A 23,421-nucleotide genomic window follows, 5' to 3' on the forward strand; every position below is an offset into this window, starting at 1 on the left:
CCCGCTCAGAGACCCAGGTCGTCGCACGCATCTCTGCTTGTCTAGCTGACATCTCTCAGTGGATGTCTGCTCATCACCTCAAGCTCAACCTTGACAAGACTGAGCTGCTCTTCCTCCCGGGAAAAGATTGTCCCACTCTTGATCTAACAATCAACATCGGCACCTCAGTTGTTTCCCCGACTCAGACTGCAAGGAATCTGGGTGTGACCCTAGATAACAACCTGTCCTTCACTGCAAACATCGCTGCTACAACCCGCTGCTGCAGATACACGCTTTACAACATCAGGAAGATACGTCTCCAGCTGACTCAGAAAGCCACGCAGGTTCTGGTCCAGGCTCTCGTCATCTCAGGAGAGGAGGGAGAGGGGGGAGACAGGAGAGGCTGGTTCAGGAGCACAGACACACTCACAACTATAAATGAACCAACAATAAATAAATAAACAAGTTTCAGTGTTTTTTCATATTGGAGATGGGATGTTGTTGTTGATGGATGGGATGTTGTTGGTCATGGCCATGATTTTATGATTATTGAAATGTTTACAGTTCTGTTTCACAGGTGTTCCCATAGATCTCTTTATTTCCCTCTCAAAATGCACCAGATCGATGCTTAACTCCAACATTTAAAACAAATCTTACCGGGGAGCATGACCCCGGACCCCCCTAGAGGATTTGAGTAGTAGTAGTAGTAGTAGTGGTAGTAGTAGTTCTAGTGGTAGTGGTAGTGGTAGTAGTGGTAGTAGTAGTTCTAGTAGTAGTAGTAGTTCTAGTAGTGGTAGTAGTAGTTCTAGTAGTAGTAGTAGTTCTAGTAGTGGTAGTAGTAGTGGTAGTAGTTCTAGTAGTTCTAGTAGTAGTGGCAGTAGTAGTAGTGGTAGTAGTAGTGGTGGTAGTAGTTCTAGTAGTAGTAGTAGTAGTAGTGGTAGTAGTTCTAGTAGTAGTGGCAGTAGTAGTAGTGGTAGTAGTTCTAGTAGTTCTAGTAGTAGTGGCAGTAGTAGTAGTGGTAGTAGTAGTGGTGGTAGTAGTTCTAGTAGTAGTAGTAGTAGTAGTGGTAGTAGTTCTAGTAGTAGTGGCAGTAGTAGTAGTGGTAGTAGTTCTAGTAGTAGTGGCAGTAGTAGTAGTGGTAGTAGTTCTAGTAGTAGTAGTAGTAGTAGTAGTAGTAGTAGTAGTAGTAGTAGTAGTAGTAGTAGTAGTAGTTCTAGTAGTAGTAGTAGTAGTAGTAGTAGTAGTAGTAGTAGTAGTAGTAGTAGTAGTAGTAGTAGTAGTAGTAGCTTAGTAGTAATGGTGGTGGAAGTAGTAAAACGCTGGTATTATATTATTATCATGAAACACTAAACACAATTCTCAAACCACAGACCCAAAGGTCACCTCATATATAATCCTGCAGAATGAAGCTCTGCACCCAGAACCACAGAAACACTCACCAAAAGCTAACTTCTGCCCCAAATGGCACCTCACTGACGGGACAAGACTCTGTGTCCGACTACACACTGTGGAGCTTCATCTGAAGAACACTCATCTTTGATGGTGTTCTGTGTGTAGAGAATTCTGCATATAAAGAGTGTTCAAGTCTTGTTTGTTTGTAGCCTTTATTTAACCAGGTGAAAGCCCCTTGAGATCAAAAGATCTCTTTTTCAAGGGTGACCTGCAGAAATATGTGCAGAAACACAAATATACTGTTGTTATTCTTTCATTTTTCTCCAAAACTAATCGGTGCAACATTCATGAGCAACACATAGTTACAGTTGTGTAAACACATGATGCCTCAAACACAGCGAATGGAGGAAAGGAAAGTGCTCAGTCTGCATTTTAGTGTGTTAATAGCAACTGAAAAAACCTGTATGTCCTTCATTTGTATTACATTTTATACGTGGTTGTATCCTCCGGCCAGCAGAGGGCAGTAATGCCACATCCATAATAATAACCATCGAAGAAGAGTAAACACGTCATCCACCCGCGACTGCAGCCAGCAGCTACAACAACAGGCTTTTTTAAAAATGGGATTTTTATTAAAATAAAGTTCTTTATATTTTAAAAATAATCAAAGATACGTTTCCCCTCCTCTTGGTCAGTGAGTGCACATCCGGGATATTTAATAAGCATCCCGCCTGAAGAGGAGCACGGATCAAACACGTGGGGACGTTTTAAAGAGGTTTAAAATGTCCAAGAAGAGGAACGGGATCCCGGACAGGTGAGCGAGATTACGAGGGTTAAAGAAACGAAGTACATTCACTCAGTACTTAAGAACAAACTAGAGGTACTTATACTTTACCTGAGTGTTTAGATTACCTGCTACTGTGTACTTCTACGCCTCTACAGTTCAGAGGTAAACGGTGTACTTTTACTCCACTACATGTAATCCCTTGAGTTACTTCACAGATCTGGATGAATGCTGTGAAATCTAATCAAGTGTTGAATCAGACTTTAGTTCCACCTGGAGTAAATCCACCAGCTACCCTGCAGTATACAAAGTACTTCAAACTAGCTGCACCTTCACCAGCTTTGAGAACACTTTCATGATCAATCATTATAAAACATATCATATATATTATTCTGAAATGGACCAATCTGCACAACGACTACTTTCACTGTCGCTACTATATTTAGATGATAATACTTTTCTACTTTCACTTGAGGAACATTTTGAATGCAGGACTTTTACTGTGACAGAGTATTCCTACACTCTGGTACTTCTACTTTTACTCAAGTACAAGATCTGAGTACTTCTACTTTCACTCAAGTACAAGATCTGAGTACTTCTATTTTTACTCAAGTACAAGATCTGAGTACTTCTACTTTTACTCAAGTACAATATATGAGTACTTCTACTTTTACTCAAGTACAATATACGAGTACTTCTACTTTTACTCAAGTACAAGATCTGAGTACTTCTACTTTTACTCAAGTACAAGACCTGAGTACTTCTACTTTTACTCAAGTACAAGATCTGAGTACTTCTACTTTTACTCAAGTACAAGATCTGAGTACTTCTACTTTTACTCAAGTACAAGACCTGAGTACTTCTACTTTTACTCAAGTACAAGATCTGAGTACTTCTACTTTTACTCAAGTACAAGATCTGAGTACTTCTACTTTTACTCAAGTACAAGATCTGAGTACTTCTACTTTTACTCAAGTACAAGACCTGAGTACTTCTACTTTACTCAAGTACAAGATCTGAGTACTTCTACTTTTACTCATGAACAAGATCTGAGTACTTCTACTTTTACTCAAGTACAAGATCTGAGTACTTCTACTTTTACTCAAGTACAAGATCAGAGTACTTCTACTTTTACTCAAGTACAAGACCTGAGTACTTCTACTTTTACTCAAGAACAAGATCTGAGTACTTCTACTTTTACTCAAGTACAAGACCTGAGTACTTCTACCTTTACTATATGTTTAATGTGTGAATGGCCCATGGTATGTCAGTGGATGTTCTGATGTGTCCTCTCTCCTTCAGATGGCTGGATTATAAATCTGTGGGGAGGAAGCTTCCCGGGACGCGTTTCATCGCCTTCAAAGTGCCTCTGAAGCAGGTCAGCACTTAACTCACAGAACTTTTTATTTGTTTGTGGGAATGCAGATTTAAATGTGTGTGTGTGTGTGTGTGTGTGTCCCAAGGGGTTGAACCGGCAGCTGCAGAGCTCCGAGGTGTTCGGGCTCTGGGAGCTCCTGGAGTCTGTTCAGAAGCAGAGGCTGGACCTGGGTCTCATCATCGACCTGACCTTCACCACCAGATACTACTCCATACAGGTATCACAGTCACTCTTTAAAGTAGAGACACTAGTACTGATACACACCTGAACATCAGCAGGAGAGGACTCTTTAAAGTAGAGACACTACATACTGATACACACCTGAACATCAGCAGGAGAGGACTCTTTAAAGTAGAGACACTACATACTGATATACACCTGAACATCAGCAGGAGAGGACTCTTTAAAGTAGAGACACTACATACTGATATACACCTGAACATCAGCAGGAGAGGACTCTTTAAAGTAGAGACACTACATACTGATATACACCTGAACATCAGCAGGAGAGGACTCTTTAAAGTAGAGACACTACATACTGATATACACCTGAACATCAGCAGGAGAGGACTCTTTAAAGTAGAGACACTACATAATGATATACACCTGAACATCAGCAGGAGAGGACTCTTTAAAGTAGAGACACGACATACTGATACACACCTGAACATCAGCAGGAGAGGACTCTTTAAAGTAGAGACACTACATACTGATATACACCTGAACATCAGCAGGAGAGGACTCTTTAAAGTAGAGACACTACATACTGATACACACCTGAACATCAGCAGGAGAGGACTCTTTAAAGTAGAGACACTACATACTGATATACACCTGAACATCAGCAGGAGAGGACTCTTTAAAGTAGAGACACTACATACTGATACACACCTGAACATCAGCAGGAGAGGACTCTTTAAAGTAGAGACACTACATACTGATACACACCTGAACATCAGCAGGAGAGGACTCTTTAAAGTAGAGACACTACATACTGATACACACCTGAACATCAGCAGGAGAGGACTCTTTAAAGTAGAGACACTACATACTGATATACACCTGAACATCAGCAGGAGAGGACTCTTTAAAGTAGAGACACTACATACTGATATAAACCTGAACATCAGCAGGAGAGTACTCTTTAAAGTAGAGACACTACATACTGATATACACCTGAACATCAGCAGGAGAGAACTCTTTAAAGTAGAGACACTACATACTGATATACACCTGAACATCAGCAGGAGAGGACTCTTTAAAGTAGAGACACTACATACTGATATACACCTGAACATCAGCAGGAGAGGACTCTTTAAAGTAGAGACACTACATACTGATACACACCTGAACATCAGCAGGAGAGGACTCTTTAAAGTAGAGACACTACATACTGATATACACCTGAACATCAGCAGGAGAGAACTCTTTAAAGTTGAGACACTACATACTGATATACACCTGAACATCAGCAGGAGAGGACTCTTTAAAGTAGAGACACTACATACTGATATAAACCTGAACATCAGCAGGAGAGTACTCTTTAAAGTAGAGACACTACATACTGATATACACCTGAACATCAGCAGGAGAGAACTCTTTAAAGTAGAGACACTACATACTGATATGCACCTGAACATCAGCAGGAGAGGACTCTTTAAAGTAGAGACACTACATACTGATATACACCTGAACATCAGCAGGAGAGGACTCTTTAAAGTAGACACACTACATACTGATATACACCTGAACATCAGCAGGAGAGCACTCTTTAAAGTAGAGACACTACATACTGATATACACCTGAACATCAGCAGGAGAGGACTCTTTAAAGTAGAGACACTACATACTGATATACACCTGAACATCAGCAGGAGAGGACTCTTTAAAGTAGAGACACTACATACTGATATACACCTGAACATCAGCAGGAGAGGACTCTTTAAAGTACAGACACTACATACTGATATACACCTGAACATCAGCAGGAGAGGACTCTTTAAAGTAGAGACACTACATACTGATATACACCTGAACATCAGCAGGAGAGGACTCTTTAAAGTAGAGACACTACATACTGATACACACCTGAACATCAGCAGGAGAGGACTCTTTAAAGTAGAGACACTACATACTGATACACACCTGAACATCAGCAGGAGAGGACTCTTTAAAGTAGAGACACTACATACTGATACACACCTGAACATCAGCAGGAGAGGACTCTTTAAAGTAGAGACACTACATACTGATATACACCTGAACATCAGCAGGAGAGGACTCTTTAAAGTAGAGACACTACATACTGATATAAACCTGAACATCAGCAGGAGAGTACTCTTTAAAGTAGAGACACTACATACTGATATACACCTGAACATCAGCAGGAGAGAACTCTTTAAAGTAGAGACACTACATACTGATATACACCTGAACATCAGCAGGAGAGGACTCTTTAAAGTAGAGACACTACATACTGATATACACCTGAACATCAGCAGGAGAGGACTCTTTAAAGTAGAGACACTACATACTGATACACACCTGAACATCAGCAGGAGAGGACTCTTTAAAGTAGAGACACTACATACTGATATACACCTGAACATCAGCAGGAGAGAACTCTTTAAAGTTGAGACACTACATACTGATATACACCTGAACATCAGCAGGAGAGGACTCTTTAAAGTAGAGACACTACATACTGATATACACCTGAACATCAGCAGGAGAGGACTCTTTAAAGTAGAGACACTTCATACTGATATACACCTGAACATTAGCAGGAGAGAACTCTTTAAAGTAGAGACACTACATACTGATATGCACCTGAACATCAGCAGGAGAGGACTCTTTAAAGTAGAGACACTACATACTGATATACACCTGAACATCAGCAGGAGAGGACTCTTTAAAGTAGACACACTACATACTGATATACACCTGAACATCAGCAGGAGAGCACTCTTTAAAGTAGAGACACTACATACTGATATACACCTGAACATCAGCAGGAGAGGACTCTTTAAAGTAGAGACACTACATACTGATATACACCTGAACATCAGCAGGAGAGGACTCTTTAAAGTAGAGACACTACATACTGATATACACCTGAACATCAGCAGGAGAGGACTCTTTAAAGTACAGACACTACATACTGATATACACCTGAACATCAGCAGGAGAGGACTCTTTAAAGTAGAGACACTTCATACTGATATACACCTGAACATCAGCAGGAGAGGACTCTTTAAAGTAGAGACACTACATACTGATATACACCTGAACATCAGCAGGAGAGGACTCTTTAAAGTAGAGACACTACATACTGATATACACCTGAACATCAGCAGGAGAGGACTCTTTAAAGTAGAGACACTACATACTGATATACACCTGAACATCAGCAGGAGAGGACTCTTTAAAGTAGAGACACTACATACTGATATACACCTGAACATCAGCAGGAGAGGACTCTTTAAAGTAGAGACACTACATACTGATATACACCTGAACATCAGCAGGAGAGGACTCTTTAAAGTAGAGACACTACATACTGATATACACCTGAACATCAGCAGGAGAGGACTCTTTAAAGTAATGATAATCTGTGTGTGCAGGACGTCCCGGAGTCTCTTTTGTTTGTAAAAATCTTCACGGCGGGTCACGAGGTTCCCGGCGACGACACGATCCTGAGCTTCAAACGCGCCGTACGAACATTTCTGCGAGAAAACGCCAACAACGGTGAGACGCTGGCGATGAACGAGTGTTAGTCAGAAAACGTGATTTACAGGGTGTCTTTTCCACAGGCGCCACACACACTGGCAGCACGACCATGGGGGTGCGCTTCGCCCTGATATCTGTTGTTGACCGAATGATTCTGTTTTTTTATTGTTTTGATTTACAATATGAAATATCTTTAAAACGTGGAGTTCAGTACAGACTTTATTATTTATACGCGTCACATCTACGGGTTAGCTGCCGCCTCAGAAAAATGCCACAGTTCGTGTAAACGTTTTACTCAACAGTTTAGAATGAACTCCCCCCCCCCCCCCCCCCCCCTAAATAAAGAAAACATATGGTTTCACCCGCCACGTGAAAATGGTCAGCTTCGTCGTCTACTAGCGCTGTTGCACCCTACTGGAAGAAGTCCACGGAGTCGGTCGGAGTGACGGGTGGACCGGCACCCGGAGGTGGACCGGCACCCGGAGGTGGACCGGCACCCGGAGGTGGACCGGCACCCGGAGGTGGACCGGCACCCGGAGGTGGACCGGCACCCGGAGGTGGACCGGCACCCGGAGGGGGACCGGCACCGGAGGGGACCGGCACCCGGAGGGGGACCGGCACCCGGAGGGGGACCGGCACCCGGAGGAGGACCGGCACCCGGAGGTGGACCGGCACCCGGAGGTGGACCGGCACCCGGAGGAGGACCGGCACCCGGAGGTGGACCGGCACCCGGAGGAGGACCGGCACCCGGAGGTGGACCGGCACCCGGAGGGGGACCGGCACCCGGAGTTGGACCGGCACCCGGAGGGGGACCGGCACCCGGAGTTGGACCGGCACCCGGAGGGGGACCGGCACCCGGAGGTGGACCGGCACCCGGAGGTGGACCGGCACCCGGAGTTGGACCGGCACCCGGAGGGGGACCGGCACCCGGAGTTGGACCGGCACCCGGAGGGGGACCGGCACCCGGAGTTGGACCGGCACCCGGAGGGGGACCGGCACCCGGAGGTGGACCGGCACCCGGAGGTGGACCGGCACCCGGAGGTGGACCGGCACCCGGAGGAGGACCGGCACCCGGAGGGGGACCAGCTTCCCCTGGGAGCATCTCCCGTTCCACTAGTTTTGGTTTTACTAAAGACGAGAGCTTGAAACCAAATATTAATAAAGCACTGCTGTTTGAATGGATAGCGTTTAATAGACGGTCGCTGTTTGGGGCGTCACGTACAAAATACTGCGCAGGCAGCGCTAGCTGGGAGATCCATCACGTTGCCAAACTAAGCGGGAACATCAAGTCCACGTAAACTACACATCGCAGCAAGGAGGCTGATCAATGACTCCAGGATGCATCCTTACCGTCACACTGGGTCTGAACGCAGCTGAGCGCTTGATCAATGCTTTCTGATGCTATATGTATGAGACGCTGCTTATCAGCTGCGTGGCCCTAACGCGCAAAGCTGTTCACAAGTAGACTCTTGCAGGCCAGAGCAGCTGGAGTGAGTCAACAACAACAACAACAACAACAACAACACAAAGACATGTCTGAGAAGAGACCAGGACGAAGAGGAAGAGAGAGATGAAGAGACCAGGAGGGTCAGAGCAGGAGGAGGAGAGGAAGAGACCATGAGCATGACCTCTTGACCCCCCATGCCACCCTGCATGACCTCTTGCCACCCTGCATGACCTCTTGACCCCCCATGCCACCCTGCATGACCTCCTGCCCCCCCATGCCACCCTGCATGACCTCTTGACCCCCCATGCCACCCTGCATGACCTCCTGCCCCCCCATGCCACCCTGCATGACCTCTTGACCCCCCATGCCACCCTGCATGACCTCTTGCCACCCTGCATGACCTCTTGACCCCCCATGCCACCCTGCATGACCTCTTTCCCCCCCATGCCACCCCGCATGACCTCCTGCCCCCCCATGCCACCCTGCATGACCTCTTTCCCCCCCATGCCACCCTGCATGACCTCCTGCCCCCCCATGCCACCCTGCATGACCTCTTGCCACCCTGCATGACCTCTTGACCCCCCATGCCACCCTGCATGACCTCCTGCCCCCCCATGCCACCCTGCATGACCTCTTGACCCCCCATGCCACCCTGCATGACCTCCTGCCCCCCCATGCCACCCTGCATGACCTCTTGACCCCCCATGCCACCCTGCATGATCTCTTGACCCCCCATGCCACCCTGCATGACCTCTTGCCACCCTGCATGACCTCTTGACCCCCCATGCCACCCTGCATGACCTCTTTCCCCCCCATGCCACCCTGCATGACCTCCTGCCCCCCCATGCCACCCTGCATGACCTCTTGACCCCCCATGCCACCCCTGCATGACCTCCTGCCCCCCCCATGCCACCCTGCATGACCTCCTGCCCCCCCATGCCACCCTGCATGACCTCCTGCCCCCCATGCCACCCTGCATGACCTCTTGCCCCCCTGCATGACCTCTTGACCTCCCATGCCACCCTGCATGACCTCCTGCCCCCCCATGCCACCCTGCATGACCTCTTGCCACCCTGCATGACCTCTTGACCTCCCATGCCACCCTGCATGACCTCCTGCCCCCCCATGCCACCCTGCATGACCTCCTGACCCCCCATGCCACCCTGCATGACCTCCTGCCCCCCCATGCCACCCTGCATGACCTCCTGCCCCCCCATGCCACCCTGCATGACCTCCTGCCCCCCCATGCCACCCGATGTCAGAAGCTTGGCGTCAGAGCGGCTTCACATCTCAGGGGAAGGGAGACATGTTGCTGCAGATGACTCTCGGGTCCTCCTTGTCCCTCACAGGCGTTGATGTGATTCCTATAAGGCTTGAATGTGTTTCTGTTGTTGAACCGCAGTTACAGAAATAAATGAGAAAAGGGAATGAAAGGACATTTAAATGTTTGTTGTTTTTGCAGAGAAGCTGATCGGAGTGCACTGCACGCACGGGCTGAACCGCACCGGGTACCTCATCTGCAGGTGGGAGGTCCTCATCATACAGATGTTAACAGATCGCTCAGTTCCAAGGACATGTAAAACCATATTTCTCTGATTCTGTTTTCCTTGGGTAGACTGTGATGTGGTTTCAGTAACGTTTATTTATAAAGCGCTTTTCACAAAGTCACAAAGTGCTTGATAGAACAATAAACCATCCTCATCGGATTCATACACCACGCGTTAAGAAGTCATAAGAGCAGCAGAACACAATGAAAAAAGACGGATAGAATAAAGTCGAGCACAGCGGTTTCCCAAACAGGAATGTCTTTAAATCAGCAGAGTCAGCGGACCGTAGATGAGCGGGTCTGAAGGTGGGTGGGTGGGTGGGACAGACAGTAGGCTGAGCACGTGGGACCTGAGTGGGCGGGCTGGTGTTTACGGATGACCCTAATAGGGTGGATTAGGTCGGCCACATGCAGGAGTCTGACCGAGCTCTGTAGGCGAGAGTCAGGATGTTGAACTGGATCCGATTAGCTTCAGGGAGGCAGGGGAGAGATCTGAGCATCGGTAACGTGGGACCCTTTGTTTGAGCTGTGTGTGAACACCTGTTCTGCTGCAGGTATCTGATCGATGTGGATGGGATGGATCCTAAAGAGGCCGTGGACTGTGAGTACTGAGTCTCTTCAGATTTATCTCTTTACTTGATTTTATTTATTCATTTACTTTTTTCTCAGATTTGTGACTTTTTTCAGATTCTCATTTTCTTAAATGTTTTCTCTGAATTTACAACGAAATAAATAATCTATTTTTCTAAAAAGTCAGAATTTGGACTTTTCTCAAAATGTTGACGTTTGAAATAAATGTTACGTTTTTTTTAACATATTTTAATTTATTTGTTGTTTCAGATAAAAAATCTGAAACAACAAATAAATAAATTTCTCTCAGAATTATGAGAAATATTGAAAAATAAACACATTTAATTTCTTCTGAAAACCTTAGAATTCCCCCAAAGAAATCAGACATTTGAGGTTTTTCAAAATGTGACTTTTTTCTTTCTGAAAAATAATGAATGAACTTTTCTTCAGAATTCCTCAGGGTTTGATTGAAAAGTCAGAATTATTTATTTTTCTCAGAATTTAATTTATTTCTTAGAATTCTGAGAAAATAATAATTGTTTATTTTCAGAAAATTAAATCTGAAAAAAATCTTTATTTTGACTTTTCGTCCAGATTTTGACTTTTTTTACATCAGTTTCAGAAAATCTAAGAAATCCATAAAAATATTTTTTGAGCATTTTAACTTTTTCCCTCAAAATTCATTTTCTTAAAATCTAAGAATCATCATTTTTGGGATTTTCTGGGGAAAAAAGCGCAAATTCTGAGAACAAATCGTTTTGTTCATAATTTTGCTTTTTTCTCATAATTTCAGTTTTAATTGAAATTCTAAGAATTCAGAAAATAGTCAGAATTTTGACTTCATTTCTTAGAAATCTGAGAAAATTGTTTTTTTCTTCTGAAAATCTAAGAAATGTGTTTTCTAAGACAAAAGACAAATTAATAACCAATAATTACATTTCTTCTGAAAATGTAAGAATTCTTTCAGTGAAATTATAATTTTGAAAAATATGTTTTATTATAATTTTGACTTCAGTCTCAGAACTGAAAAAGTTTTATCTTGATGCAAAGTTTCCTTTCTCTCATTGGCCGAAGGTACATCCTACTCGTCTGTAGAAGTCTTTGTCACATCAATTACATTCTTTTAATTTATGTTTTTAAATTAATTATTTTAGTTTTTATTGTCTTAATAATTTCTCTTTTTGTATTAATTTTTTTTTCTATTTATCCTTTTGATCATATTTGTTTTATTTAATTGTATTTATTTTAATTTAATTTGTTATTTTAATTGTAATATCATCTCATATCAACTCTTCTCTTTTTTGTATTAAAAATTATTTTAATTTAATTTATTTTGTATTTATAATATTGATCATATATTTTTTTAATTTAACGTATTTTAATAAAGTTATTATTTTAATTTGAATATCACCTAATCTACTGATCTTTACTTCTGTCAGTGTTCAACTCGTCTCGAGGTCACGCGGTGGAGAGGCAGAACTACCTGCAGGATCTGCAGAGAGGACCCAAGAGGAGGTGACTTCCAGTCTTCATGCACTTTGCACAACAACATGCAGGTCCTTTTTAAAGATTGACATATTTTCCAGACATTGGGTGTTTCTCAATGTCGAGGACGCTTCCTTGGTGGGACATGTCTTCAGAGTCAAGTCCATCAGAGGGTGTTTCTCAATGTCGAGGAAGGTTGCTCCAGAGCCACTATTTCAAGCATGCTACGTAATCGAGTCCCGCCGAAGGACTGTTCCAATGTCCAGGATGCTTGGAATTCTACCGAGGCCGGCGTCCTTCATAGCGGGAAATTTCGAGGCTGCACATGTGTAGACTCCACGGTCTTAAAATCCCCACAATGCTTTGCGCACGGACCAATTTCCAAATCTTTGGCAGAACATTGAAGGCTCTCATATGACGCACACTTGCTAGCCTGTTCCACTCTTCGTTCTCCGAATGGAAGGATTCTTGCCTAGCCTCTGAAGGACCTGACTCGGAGGGACATGTCCTACCAAGGAAGCGTCCTCGACATTGAGAAACACCCAGAGGCTAGGCAAGAATCCTTCCTGGCATTCCGAGAATGAAGAATGGAACAGGCTAGCAAGTGTGCAGGTGTGCGTCATACGAGAGGCCCCGCCTTCAATTCTCTGCCAAAGATTTGGAAATCGGTCCGTGCGCAAAGCATTGTGGGGGATTTAAGACCGCGGAGGATACACATGAGCAGCCTCGAAATTTCCCGCAACGAAGGATTCAGTCCTCGATAGAATTCCAAGCATCCTGGACATTGGAACAGTCCTTCGACGGGACACTTGAAATAGTGGCTCTGGAGCATCCTTCCTCGACAGAGTGATGTAAAACATATTTGCTTCTGAAAGTCAATCTTATCCCACTCACATTAAATAATACCAACAATTGTAAAATACATATAAGAACCAGATACCCCTCTTTTCCAGATCCTCAAAAAGACAAAGATTTGTTTATTTATTTTATTTGTATTATTATTTATTTTAATTATATTTTTTATAATTGTGTTTAATTTTATTAGAATTGTTTCCATTTACTTGTTTATTTTTATTTTATTCTATTAATTAATTAATTTTTAATTTTTCTTTAAATGTATTTGTCTTTTTTTAAATTAAATTCTATTTGTTTTTCTTTTTTTCTTTCATTGTTTTGTTTTCTATTCATACATTTAGTTTTAATGCTATTTATATATTCATTTGTTTATAACAGCCGCAGTTTGATTGAAATGTATCATCATGGATGGGATGTTTCTGTTAATAAAAGCCTCTCCCATTGATCATCATCCAACCGAGTGCAGTCGTTGATCTGTGCTGTGTTTTAAACAGTAACGATGGGATGGATGAGTCGGAGCAGGAGCCAATCAGAGGCCTCGCTTCACATCGGCCGAGCGACATCATCTCTGAGCCGAGAGAGGAGAGCTGGCCGCCCAGCAGAGACTCCCATCAACACAGGTAGAACACTGCACTACGTTGTTACGCTCCCTCCTGGACTAGGGGAACCAAAGGGAAGTGACCAAATATAAAATAACCGGGCGAGAGGAGACTGATCTGTGAAGCCACAACTAAGAACAACTTATAACAGAAAGCGACTGAAGTAAACCATAACACTACTCAGAACTATAAGTTGCATGTCCCACGTAGACAACAACACTACACTGCTGCACAGATCATCCACTGCCATCCATGCAGCTCACAGGAGAAGGAGAGAGACTGCAGCCTTCCTCAGGTCCTTTATGGAGGCCCTGATTGGGAGCACCTGAGGGAGAGGCTGCACCTGAGGGAGACCATCAGGGGGAGAGAGACAAACACAACACGACACGTAACAACCGTATTAACCCGAAAATAAGACGGGTTTTTTTTTCCTTATATTCCGGGTTTAGACTTTTCGATGTAATTACACAGTCACACCACTAGATGGCGCCAAATGAGCGATTATCAATATATATATTTATTTTAAATTATAGTGTGTGTGTGTGGTGTGTGTGTGTGTGTGTGTGTGTGTGTGTGTGTGTGTGTGTGTGTGTTGTGTGTGTGTGTGTGTGTGTGTTGTGTGTGTGTGTGTGTGTGTGTGTGTGTGTGTGTGTGTGTGTGTGTGTGTGTGTGTGTGTGGTGTGTGTGTGTGGTGTGTGTGTGTGTGTGTGTGTGTGTGTGTGTGTGGTGTGTGTGTGTGTGTGTGTGTGTGTGTGTGTGTGTGTGTGTGTGTGTGTGTGTGTGTGTGTGTGTGTGTGTGTGTGTGTGTGTGTGTGTGTGTGTGTGTGTGTGTGTGTGTGTGTGTGTGTGTGTGTGTGTGTGTGTGTGTGTGTGTGTGTGTGTGTGTGTGTGTGCAAACAACTGTCGAGCAGCAACGAAATATGGAGTTACTGAGAGTACGTTAGAAGATGGAGAGCCCAAAAAGATTTTTCCAAAAATGGGCCCTCTTATTATAATAATAATTCATTCTATTCAGATGCGCTTTTCAAAGCACCCAAGGACACCTTACAATTCATAACATATTCGAAGGAAAGGTTTAAGACGTTACAAAAGGACCCTTATAATTATCTTCCTTTAAATATCCTCTCCTGCAGGTATTTTCCTCCCAGAGCAACGAGCCATTGCTCACATCCACAAAAAGGCCTTCTTCCTAACCCTCAACCCCACGGAGAACATTTCAACCAGTATCGACGGACCGACCCCCCGCCTGAAAACCAGTGGAGGAAACCCAGGTTCTCTCCACCGCGCCAGGATAGGAGGTCAGTTTCATTATTATTATTATTATTGTATTTTTACTTTCATTTATATATTTTTTTGATATTATTTTAGATTTTATTAATATTGTCTTTGCTTTTTTATATTATTTATTTAATTTGGTATATTATTTTATTTTATTTATTTATCCCACATTCTTAGTTTTTTAAAAATTATTTATTACATTTTGTATTTATTGGTTTTTCCCGCACATAACACAATAACAGGAGAAAATGCAGAGTACAAATGCAGGTGCTATATAAAAACAAAACAAATATTTTAGCTTCAGATCTAGTGACAAATATTTATTTTTATATTTATATATATATTAAAATATATTCCCACTAAGTTACCCTTCCACCATGAGACAAAGATTATTTTATTTTTACTATCATTTTGTTTTTGTTTGTTATTTTATTTATTATTTTATAAATGTTTTATATTTTATTAATATTTTCTTTGCTTTTTTACATTTAATATTATTTATTTTATTTGTATTTATTTTGTATATTTCATTATAATATATTTTTTATACATTTTTTTTATTTATAACATTTTCTTAGTTTTTTATTATTTATTTAATTTTTTTTATCTACAAGGGTCTCTAAGGCTCTCTAAGGGTCTTTAAGGATCTCTAAGGCTCTCTAAGGATCTTTAAGGGTCTCTAAGGATCTCTTAGGGTCTTTAAGGGTCTCTAAGGCTCTCTAAGGGTCTCTAAGGGTCTTTAAGGATCTCTAAGGCTCTCTAAGGATCTCTAAGGGTCTCTAAGGATCTCTTAGGGTCTTTAAGGGTCTCTAAGGCTCTCTAAGGGTCTCTAAGGCTCTCTAAGGCTCTCTAAGGCTCTCTAAGGCTCTCTAAGGGTCTCTAAGGATCTCTTAGCGTCTCTTAGGGTCTTTAAGGATCTCTAAGGCTCTCTAAGGGTCTCTAAGGATCTCTAAGGCTCTCTAAGGATCTCTTAGCATCTCTTAGGGTCTTTAAGGGTTGCTAATGCTACGTCCACACCGGACGCGATGCGAATATTCACTTCGCTCTAATCGCTCGAGTTTCACCGTGGCTGCCAGCTCTGTTTACTCGCATAATTCAAACAAGATGCGCTGGCTCGGGAGCTACAACTACAACAACATGAACATATTTTTTAAATTGTAATACACGTTTCTAAATGATGCAGAAGTAACAACATACTGATACCGGTTAGTAAAAACCATGAATTAATGCTTTGACAAGTCTGCAGACAGACGGCAGGCGAACAACCTTATAAAATGCTTGTTTTCTGAATGGAGATTGGGTCGACCAGGCTAAGCTAACGTTGTCTATGCTCACTCCACACTCATAACAACGGCCTACAGACATAAATAAACCAGCGACTGTATTCGCCATGACACAGACAGTCTGTGGTTTGTACTTGTTTAACTTCTGTCTAGTTTCTGAACAGATATGAGGAGCTGTGAGCTCTGAGTGCTAACAGCTAACAGCTAATGGCTGATGTTTTCTGGTTGAACGTCAGTGACGGCAGGCTGAGATCCTCACCGCTGATTGGCGGACGCGTCATGGGAATTTGACGCTCAAGTTGAAAAAATGTAACTCTCGCGTTTGACGCGGCACACTTAAATCGCGTGATTCGCGCCGCGTCCACCGCTTCATGCTCGCCGTCGGAGCGAATTCGCGTCTGTCCGCGTCTCTGCATTGACTTTACATGTAATCGCGCCGCCCCCAAACATCTCATCGCGTCCGGTGTGAACGCAGCATAAGGCTCTCTAATGGTCTTTAATGCTCTAAGGATCTCTAAGGCTCTTTAAGGGTCTCTAAGGGACTTTAAGGTTCTTTAAAAGTCTCTAAAGGTCTTTAAGGGCATTGAAGGGTCTTTATGGGTCTCTTAGGGTCTTTAAGGCTCTCTAAGGGTCTCTAAGGGTCTTTACATTACATTTAGCTGACGCTTTTATCCAACGCGACTAAGTGCATTCGACCAGAAAGATACAAACTAGAAGAAAACAGAATCATAAAGTACATCAGGTTTCATAGAGCCAAACATTTCAAGTGCTACTCAACTGGCTTTAGATAAGCCAGTCCTTTATTAGTATATAAGTGCTTTGTTAATAAATCTATCGCTCGAAGTGGAGTCGAAAGAGATGAGTTTTCAGTCTGGAAGGTGTGTAAGCTATCTGCCGTCCTGATGTCAATGGGAGCTCATTCCACCATCTTGGAGCCAGGACAGCAAACCCACATGTTTCTGCTGATGGGAACTTGGGTCCCCCTCGCAGCGAGGGCGCAGCGAGTCGTTTGGTTGATGCAGAGCGTAGTGCACGCGCTGGGGTGTACGGTTTAACCATGTCCTGGATGTAGGAAGGGCCAGATCCATTCGCAGCATGGTAAGCAAGTACCATTGTCTTGAAGTGGATTCTAGCAGTTACCGGAAGCCAGTGAAGGGAGCGGAGGAGCGGAGTGGTGTGGGAGAATTTAGGAAGGTTGAAGACCAGACGAGCCGCTGCATTCTGGATGAGCTGCAGAGGTCGGATGGCACATGCAGGTAGACCAGCCAGGAGGGAGTTGCAGTAGTCTAGGCGATAGATGACGAGAGCCTGGACCAGAACCTGAGTCGCTTTCTGGGTCAGCTGGGGACGCATCTTCCTGATGTTGTAAAGCAGTGGTTCTCAACTGGTGGGTCGCTGATGTGAGTGGGGAAAAAAGTCAAACTTTTATTTTGAAGTCCTGATGTTCTAACGCTGTGCATGCAGTAAGTAGGCGTTGGACTGGAAGTACAGGAGACCATAAACGGTTTTGAAAACTTCTGTCACGTAGTGATCATCTTCTCAATAAAACATCTCTGCTGATGTTTTCTCGAGTCTTCTGGCCAATCAGAATCAAGATTGTTGCCGGAAGTCCCCACGGAGAATAGCTTTGCGGTAGAACTATTCTTTATACATCCATGGGTACGACTTCAGATACAAATGAACACATAATGAAATATGACCCCCGGTCTGATGATTGAAAGGTCACAGAACAATGGGGGCTATCTACCCTTACCCACAAAGTACTTCACACAGACTCTCCTCTTTACTCTTCTCTCTGTGAGGAGCAGCAAGCTGTCAGAACAAAGTCCATCCATCCATCTTCTCCCGCTTATCCGTGGTCGGGTCGCGGGGGTAGCAGTTACAGCAGAGAGCCCCAAACTTTCTTTTCCCTGGCGACATCAACCAGCTCTGACTGGGGGATCCCAAGGCGCTCCCAGGCCAGCGAAGAGATATAATCCCTCCACCTGGTCCTAGGTCTACCCCTTGGTCTCTTCCCAGCTGGACGTGCCTGGAACACCTCCCTAGGGAGGCGCCCAGGTGGCATCCTAACTAGGTGCCCGAACCACCTCAACTGGCTCCTTTCGACGCGAAGGAGGAGCGGCTCAACTCCGAGTCCCTCCCTGATGACCGAACTTCTCACCTTATCCCTAAGGGAGACACCAGCCACCCTGCGGAGAAAACCCATCTCGGCCGCTTGTATCCGCGATCTCGTTCTTTCGGTCATGACCCATCCTTCATGACCATAGGTGAGGGTAGGAACGAAAATGGCCCGGAAGACCGAGAGCTTTGCCTTCTGGTCAGAACAAAGTGACAAACAATATATGCACTGTACTTCACTTTAATTAATATTGTATGCTGAAAAGCGTATATATTACAGCACGATTTTTTGTTGAATAGATTTCAGTGGTTCAACATTTCGGGTCGCAATTTATTGACAAAGGAAAAAGTGGGTCACGAGGCCTGACCAGTTGAGAACCACTTTTGTAAAGCGTGTATCTGCAGCAGCGGGTTGTAGCAGCGATGTTTGCAGTGAAGGACAGGTTGTTATCTAGGGTCACACCCAGATTCCTTGCAGTCTGAGTCGGGGAAACAACTGAGGTGCCGATGTTGATTGTTAGATCAAGAGTGGGACAATCTTTTCCCGGGAGGAAGAGCAGCTCAGTCTTGTCAAGGTTGAGCTTGAGGTGATGAGCAGACATCCACTGAGAGATGTCAGCTAGACAAGCAGAGATGCGTGCGACGACCTGGGTCTCTGAGCGGGGAAAGGACAGAATTAATTGGGTGTCGTCAGCGTAGCAGTGGTAAGAAAAACCATGCGGGCTAATGACTGATCCGAGCGAGTTTGTGTACAGGGAGAAGAGGAGGGGACCAAGAACAGAGCCCTGAGGGACCCCCGTAGTTAATTGACAAGGGTCGGACTCCGACCCTCTCCAAGTCACCCTGTAGGTACGGTCTTTCAGGTATGAGGTGAGGAGGGAAAGTGCAGAGCCTGAAACTCCAAGTTCTTGGAGAGTGCGAAGGAGGATCTGATGATTCACCGTGTCGAATGCAGCAGACAGGTCCAACAGGATGATGACAGAGGAGAGGGATGCAGTTTTGGCAGTGTGCAGTTCCTCAGTGACAGCAATGAGAGCAGTTTCTGTGGAGTGACCTGCCTTGAAACCAGACTGGTGTGGATCCAGAAGGTTGTTCTGATTGAGATAACAGGAGAGTTGTTTAAAGACAGCGCGTTCAAGTGATTTAGACAGGAACGGGAGGAGAGAGACAGGCCTGTAGTTTATAACATCAGACGGGTTGAGAGTGGGTTCCTTTAGGAGAGGGTTTACTCTTGCCTCCTTGAGACTGTTTGGAAAGTGACCAGAAGTTAGAGAAGTGTTGATGAAATGGGTGAGAAACGGTAGAATATCAGGAGCGATAGTCTGAAGGAGGTTTGAAGGGATGGGGCCCAGAGGACAGGTGGTAGGGCGGGCAGAGGTAATGAGGGTAAGAACCTCACTTGGAGAGAGAGGGGAAAAGGAGGTTAGTGTGTGGGTGGAAGGAGCGTCTGGTGACCCAGCGGTGAGTAAAGGTGAGTCAGAAGAAGAAGAGCGAATATCATCAACCTTTTTTTCAAAGTGGGTAACAAAGTCGCTTGACAGAAGTGAGGAGGGGGGAGGAGCTTTTGGAGGGTCCAAGAGGGTGGAGAAGATGGAAAATAGTTTTCTGGGATTGGAATAGGAAGATTGGATCTTATCTTGAAAGAAGGTGCTTTTTGCCTGAGAGATCAAAGCAGAGAAAGAGGAGAGGAGAGCTTGATAGGTTAGGAGGTCGTCACGGTGTTTGGATTTCCACCGTTTCCACTCTGCTGCCCGAAGGACGGTTCTATTAGCACGCAGTGCATCATTTAGCCAGGGAGCAGGAGGGGACTGACGAGCCTGCCGAGATGTGAGAGGACAGAGAGAGTCCAGAGAGGATGAGAGAGTAGAGAGGAGAGTTTCTGCAGCAGAGTTTGGAGGCAGGAGTTGGAACGAGTCAGAGGAAGGGAGGGCTGAGAGCACCGATGAGGCAAAGGTAGAGGGGTAGAGGGGGAGAGGGGGAGAGGGAACGAAGGTTACGGCGGACAGGTGCAGGATGAGAAGAGATTAGTTTGTTATGTTTGGAAAGGGGTAGAGAGAATTAAATGAAGAAGTGATCGGAAGTGTGGAGCGGGTTTACAGAGAGGTTAGAAGTAGAGCAGTTCCTTGAGAATATGAGATCAAGGACATTGCCAGCTTTATGAGTTGGTGGGGACGGAGACAGTGAGAAAGCAAAGGCGGTTAACAGAGATGTTAGTTCGTCTATCTTCCCCGTCTGGAGGTTGAAGTCTCCGAGAAGTACAGCGGGAGGACCAGTTTCAGGGATGTGTGAGAGGAGATGATCTAATTCCTCCAAGAAGTCCCCCAAGGCGCCTGGTGGACGGTAGAGAACAACAATGGTTAACTGTATAGGATGGGTTACTGTGACGGCATGGAATTCAAAGGTGGAAGGAGTGAAGTTAGGTAGCTTGAAGAGGGAAAAGCTCCATTTGGGAGATAGCAGGAGACCAGTGCCACCTCCTCTGCCAGTGGGTCTGGGTGTATGGGAGAAGGAATATGCAGTGGAGAGAGCTGCTGGGGTGGATGTGTTGGATGGAGTAATCCACGTCTCAGTGAGAGCAAGGAAATCCAGGGACTGCAGGGAGGCGTAGCCAGAGATGAAGTCAGCCTTAGGAACAGCTGACTGGCAGTTCCACCGGCCACCTGTAACTAGATGTTGGATCTCATCTTTAAGGGTCTCTAAGCATCTCTTAGGGTCTTTAAGGTTCTCTAATGGCGCATTTCCACTACAGTGCGGGGCGTCGGTTAAGCGTGCCGTGCCCGGTCCGTTTTTGGTTGCGTTTCCACTAGGCGTAGTTCCGGCTAGCGGGTACTTTTTCACAGTTTTCTGGCTCTCCAAAACCGAGGTTCTTTCCGGGCCAACAACCGGGCTGGGTGTACTAAACTAGTGAGAGAATTGCTGGCAAGGGGGCTACAACTACAACAAGATGAACATATTTGACCGTGATTTTGTAATACACGTTTCAAAATGATGCTGAAGTAACAACGTACTGATACCGGTTAGTAAAAACCATGAATTAATGCTTTGACAAGTCTGCAGACAGACGTCAGGCGAACAACCTTATAAAATGCGTGTTTTCTGAATGGAGATCGGCTAAGCTAACGTTATTTATGCTCCGACCGTCCACACTCACAACAACGGCCTACAGACATAAATAAAGCAGCGATTGTATTCTCCATGACACACGCAGTCTGTGGTTTGTACTTGTTTAACTTTTGTCTAGTTTCTGAACAGCTAACGGCTGATGTTGTTTTTCTGTGGTTCTCATTGAAGATGACGTCACGGCTCCGCCTACACTGCGTTGCTATAGTTACTGCCCCAGTTCCTAAACTGTAATGGAGACGCAGCATAAAGTGAGCCTGGCCTACCACCAAGGCCTAACTATACCCTACTAAGCCGATTGAGGCCCTGCAGTGGAAATGCGCCATTAGGGTCTCTTAGGGTCTTTAAGTGTCTCTAAATGGGACATTATGAATTAAATGTGGCTGTTTGTGTATTGCTCGGACCGGTTTACATGCTCTCTGCTTTTTTATATTATTTATTTATTTATTTGTATTTATTACATTTTTTATTTTTCATTATACTATTTTTTTTATTATTGTATTTATTTATCCCACTTTCTTAGTTTTTTTATTATTTATAAAATTTCTTTAATTCTTTCTTTTTTAATTTTTTTGTATTTATTTAATTCTTTATATTATATACATTTTATTCAACTCACTTTCTTTGTTTTTGATCATTTATTTAAAACATTTTCATTATTCTTTGTGTAGGTTTCCCCCCCCCCACCAGGAGGACAGACGCAGAGCTCCCCCCCCCCTCCAGAAGGACAGACGCAGAGCTCCCCCCCCCCTCCAGGAGGACAGACGCAGAGCTCCCCCCCCCCTCCAGGAGGACAGGCGCAGAGCTCCCCCCCCCCTCCAGGAGGACAGACGCAGAGCTCCCCCCCCCCTCCAGGTGGACAGACGCAGAGCTCCCCCCCCCCTCCAGGTGGACAGACGCAGAGCTCCCCCCCCCCTCCAGGAGGACAGGCGCAGAGCTCCCCCCCCCCCTCCAGGAGGACAAGCGCAGAGCTCCCCCCCCCCTCCAGGAGGACAGACGCAGAGCTCCCCCCCCCCCTCCATGTGGACAGACGCAGAGCTCCCCCCCCCCTCCCTCGTTACTCTGCAAACTGGGCTAACGAGAGTAAGGAGTCTGAGGGACCTGAGGGGGACTGGTTTGCTCCCAAAACGTCTCGTCAGCCCTCACAAACATACAAAAAGAACTCGTATGATCAGTACCAGTGATGCGCAGGAGTCTGAGAGTCTTTGAGGGTCTTTTAAAAGGGTCTTCAAAGGTCTCTAAGGGTCTTTAATGGTCTCTAAGGGGCTCTTTAAAGGTCTTCAAGGCTCTATGAGGGTCTCTAAGGGTCTCTGAGGGTCTTTAAGGCTCTTTAAAGGTCTCCAAGGGTCTCCAAGGGTCTCTAAGGATCTTTGATGGTCTTTAAAGGTCTTTAAGGGTCTCTTAGGGTCTCTAAGGGTCTTTAAATGGAACATTGTGAATTAAATGTGGCTGTTTATGTAATGCTCGGACCAGTTTACATGCTCTCTGCAGATTTGGTGAAGTGTCTCTTTAAGAAGGCAGTGATATTACACAATAGATATATATATATATATATATATATATATATATATATATGTGTAATATCACTGAACTTTAGTATTTGAAAACATGTGAACCTCTCCTTATATATATAAGGAGAGGTTCACATACTGAAGTTCCAATGGGTAGACTGAGAGATTTTCTCCTCGTACGCAGAAAGAAGTTCTATGTTCTCCACCACCTCTAGAAAGGAGGTTTAGATTTTCTCCACCAGTGCCGGAAAGAAAGTCAAGATGATCTCCTCCAACGCAGCAAATAAGTTAAAGGTTTTCTCCTCCACTCCTAGAAGAAAGGTCCAGGTTTTTCTCCACCTTCCCTG

The 23,421-nt window shown here is 44.6% G+C and overlaps 1 protein-coding gene across 1 annotated transcript; it reads left to right on the forward strand.

Moving 5' to 3' along the window:
* Positions 1-1,925: 1,925 nt before the first annotated feature.
* On the forward strand, positions 1,926-22,646 carry dusp11 (dual specificity phosphatase 11 (RNA/RNP complex 1-interacting); the record flags this gene model as incomplete). Its single annotated transcript, XM_034233396.1, has 10 exons — positions 1,926-2,185; positions 3,458-3,533; positions 3,619-3,750; positions 7,157-7,280; positions 10,172-10,232; positions 10,810-10,856; positions 12,265-12,340; positions 13,660-13,785; positions 14,898-15,062; positions 22,235-22,646. Coding segments are annotated over exons 1-10 (1,251 nt in total), but the record flags the coding sequence as incomplete, so codon positions are not given.
* Between the last annotated feature and the right edge of the window lie 775 nt (positions 22,647-23,421).

Source organism: Gymnodraco acuticeps, unplaced genomic scaffold (genome assembly GCF_902827175.1).
Source record: "Gymnodraco acuticeps unplaced genomic scaffold, fGymAcu1.1, whole genome shotgun sequence".
Classification (NCBI taxonomy): Eukaryota; Metazoa; Chordata; class Actinopteri; order Perciformes; family Bathydraconidae; genus Gymnodraco; species Gymnodraco acuticeps.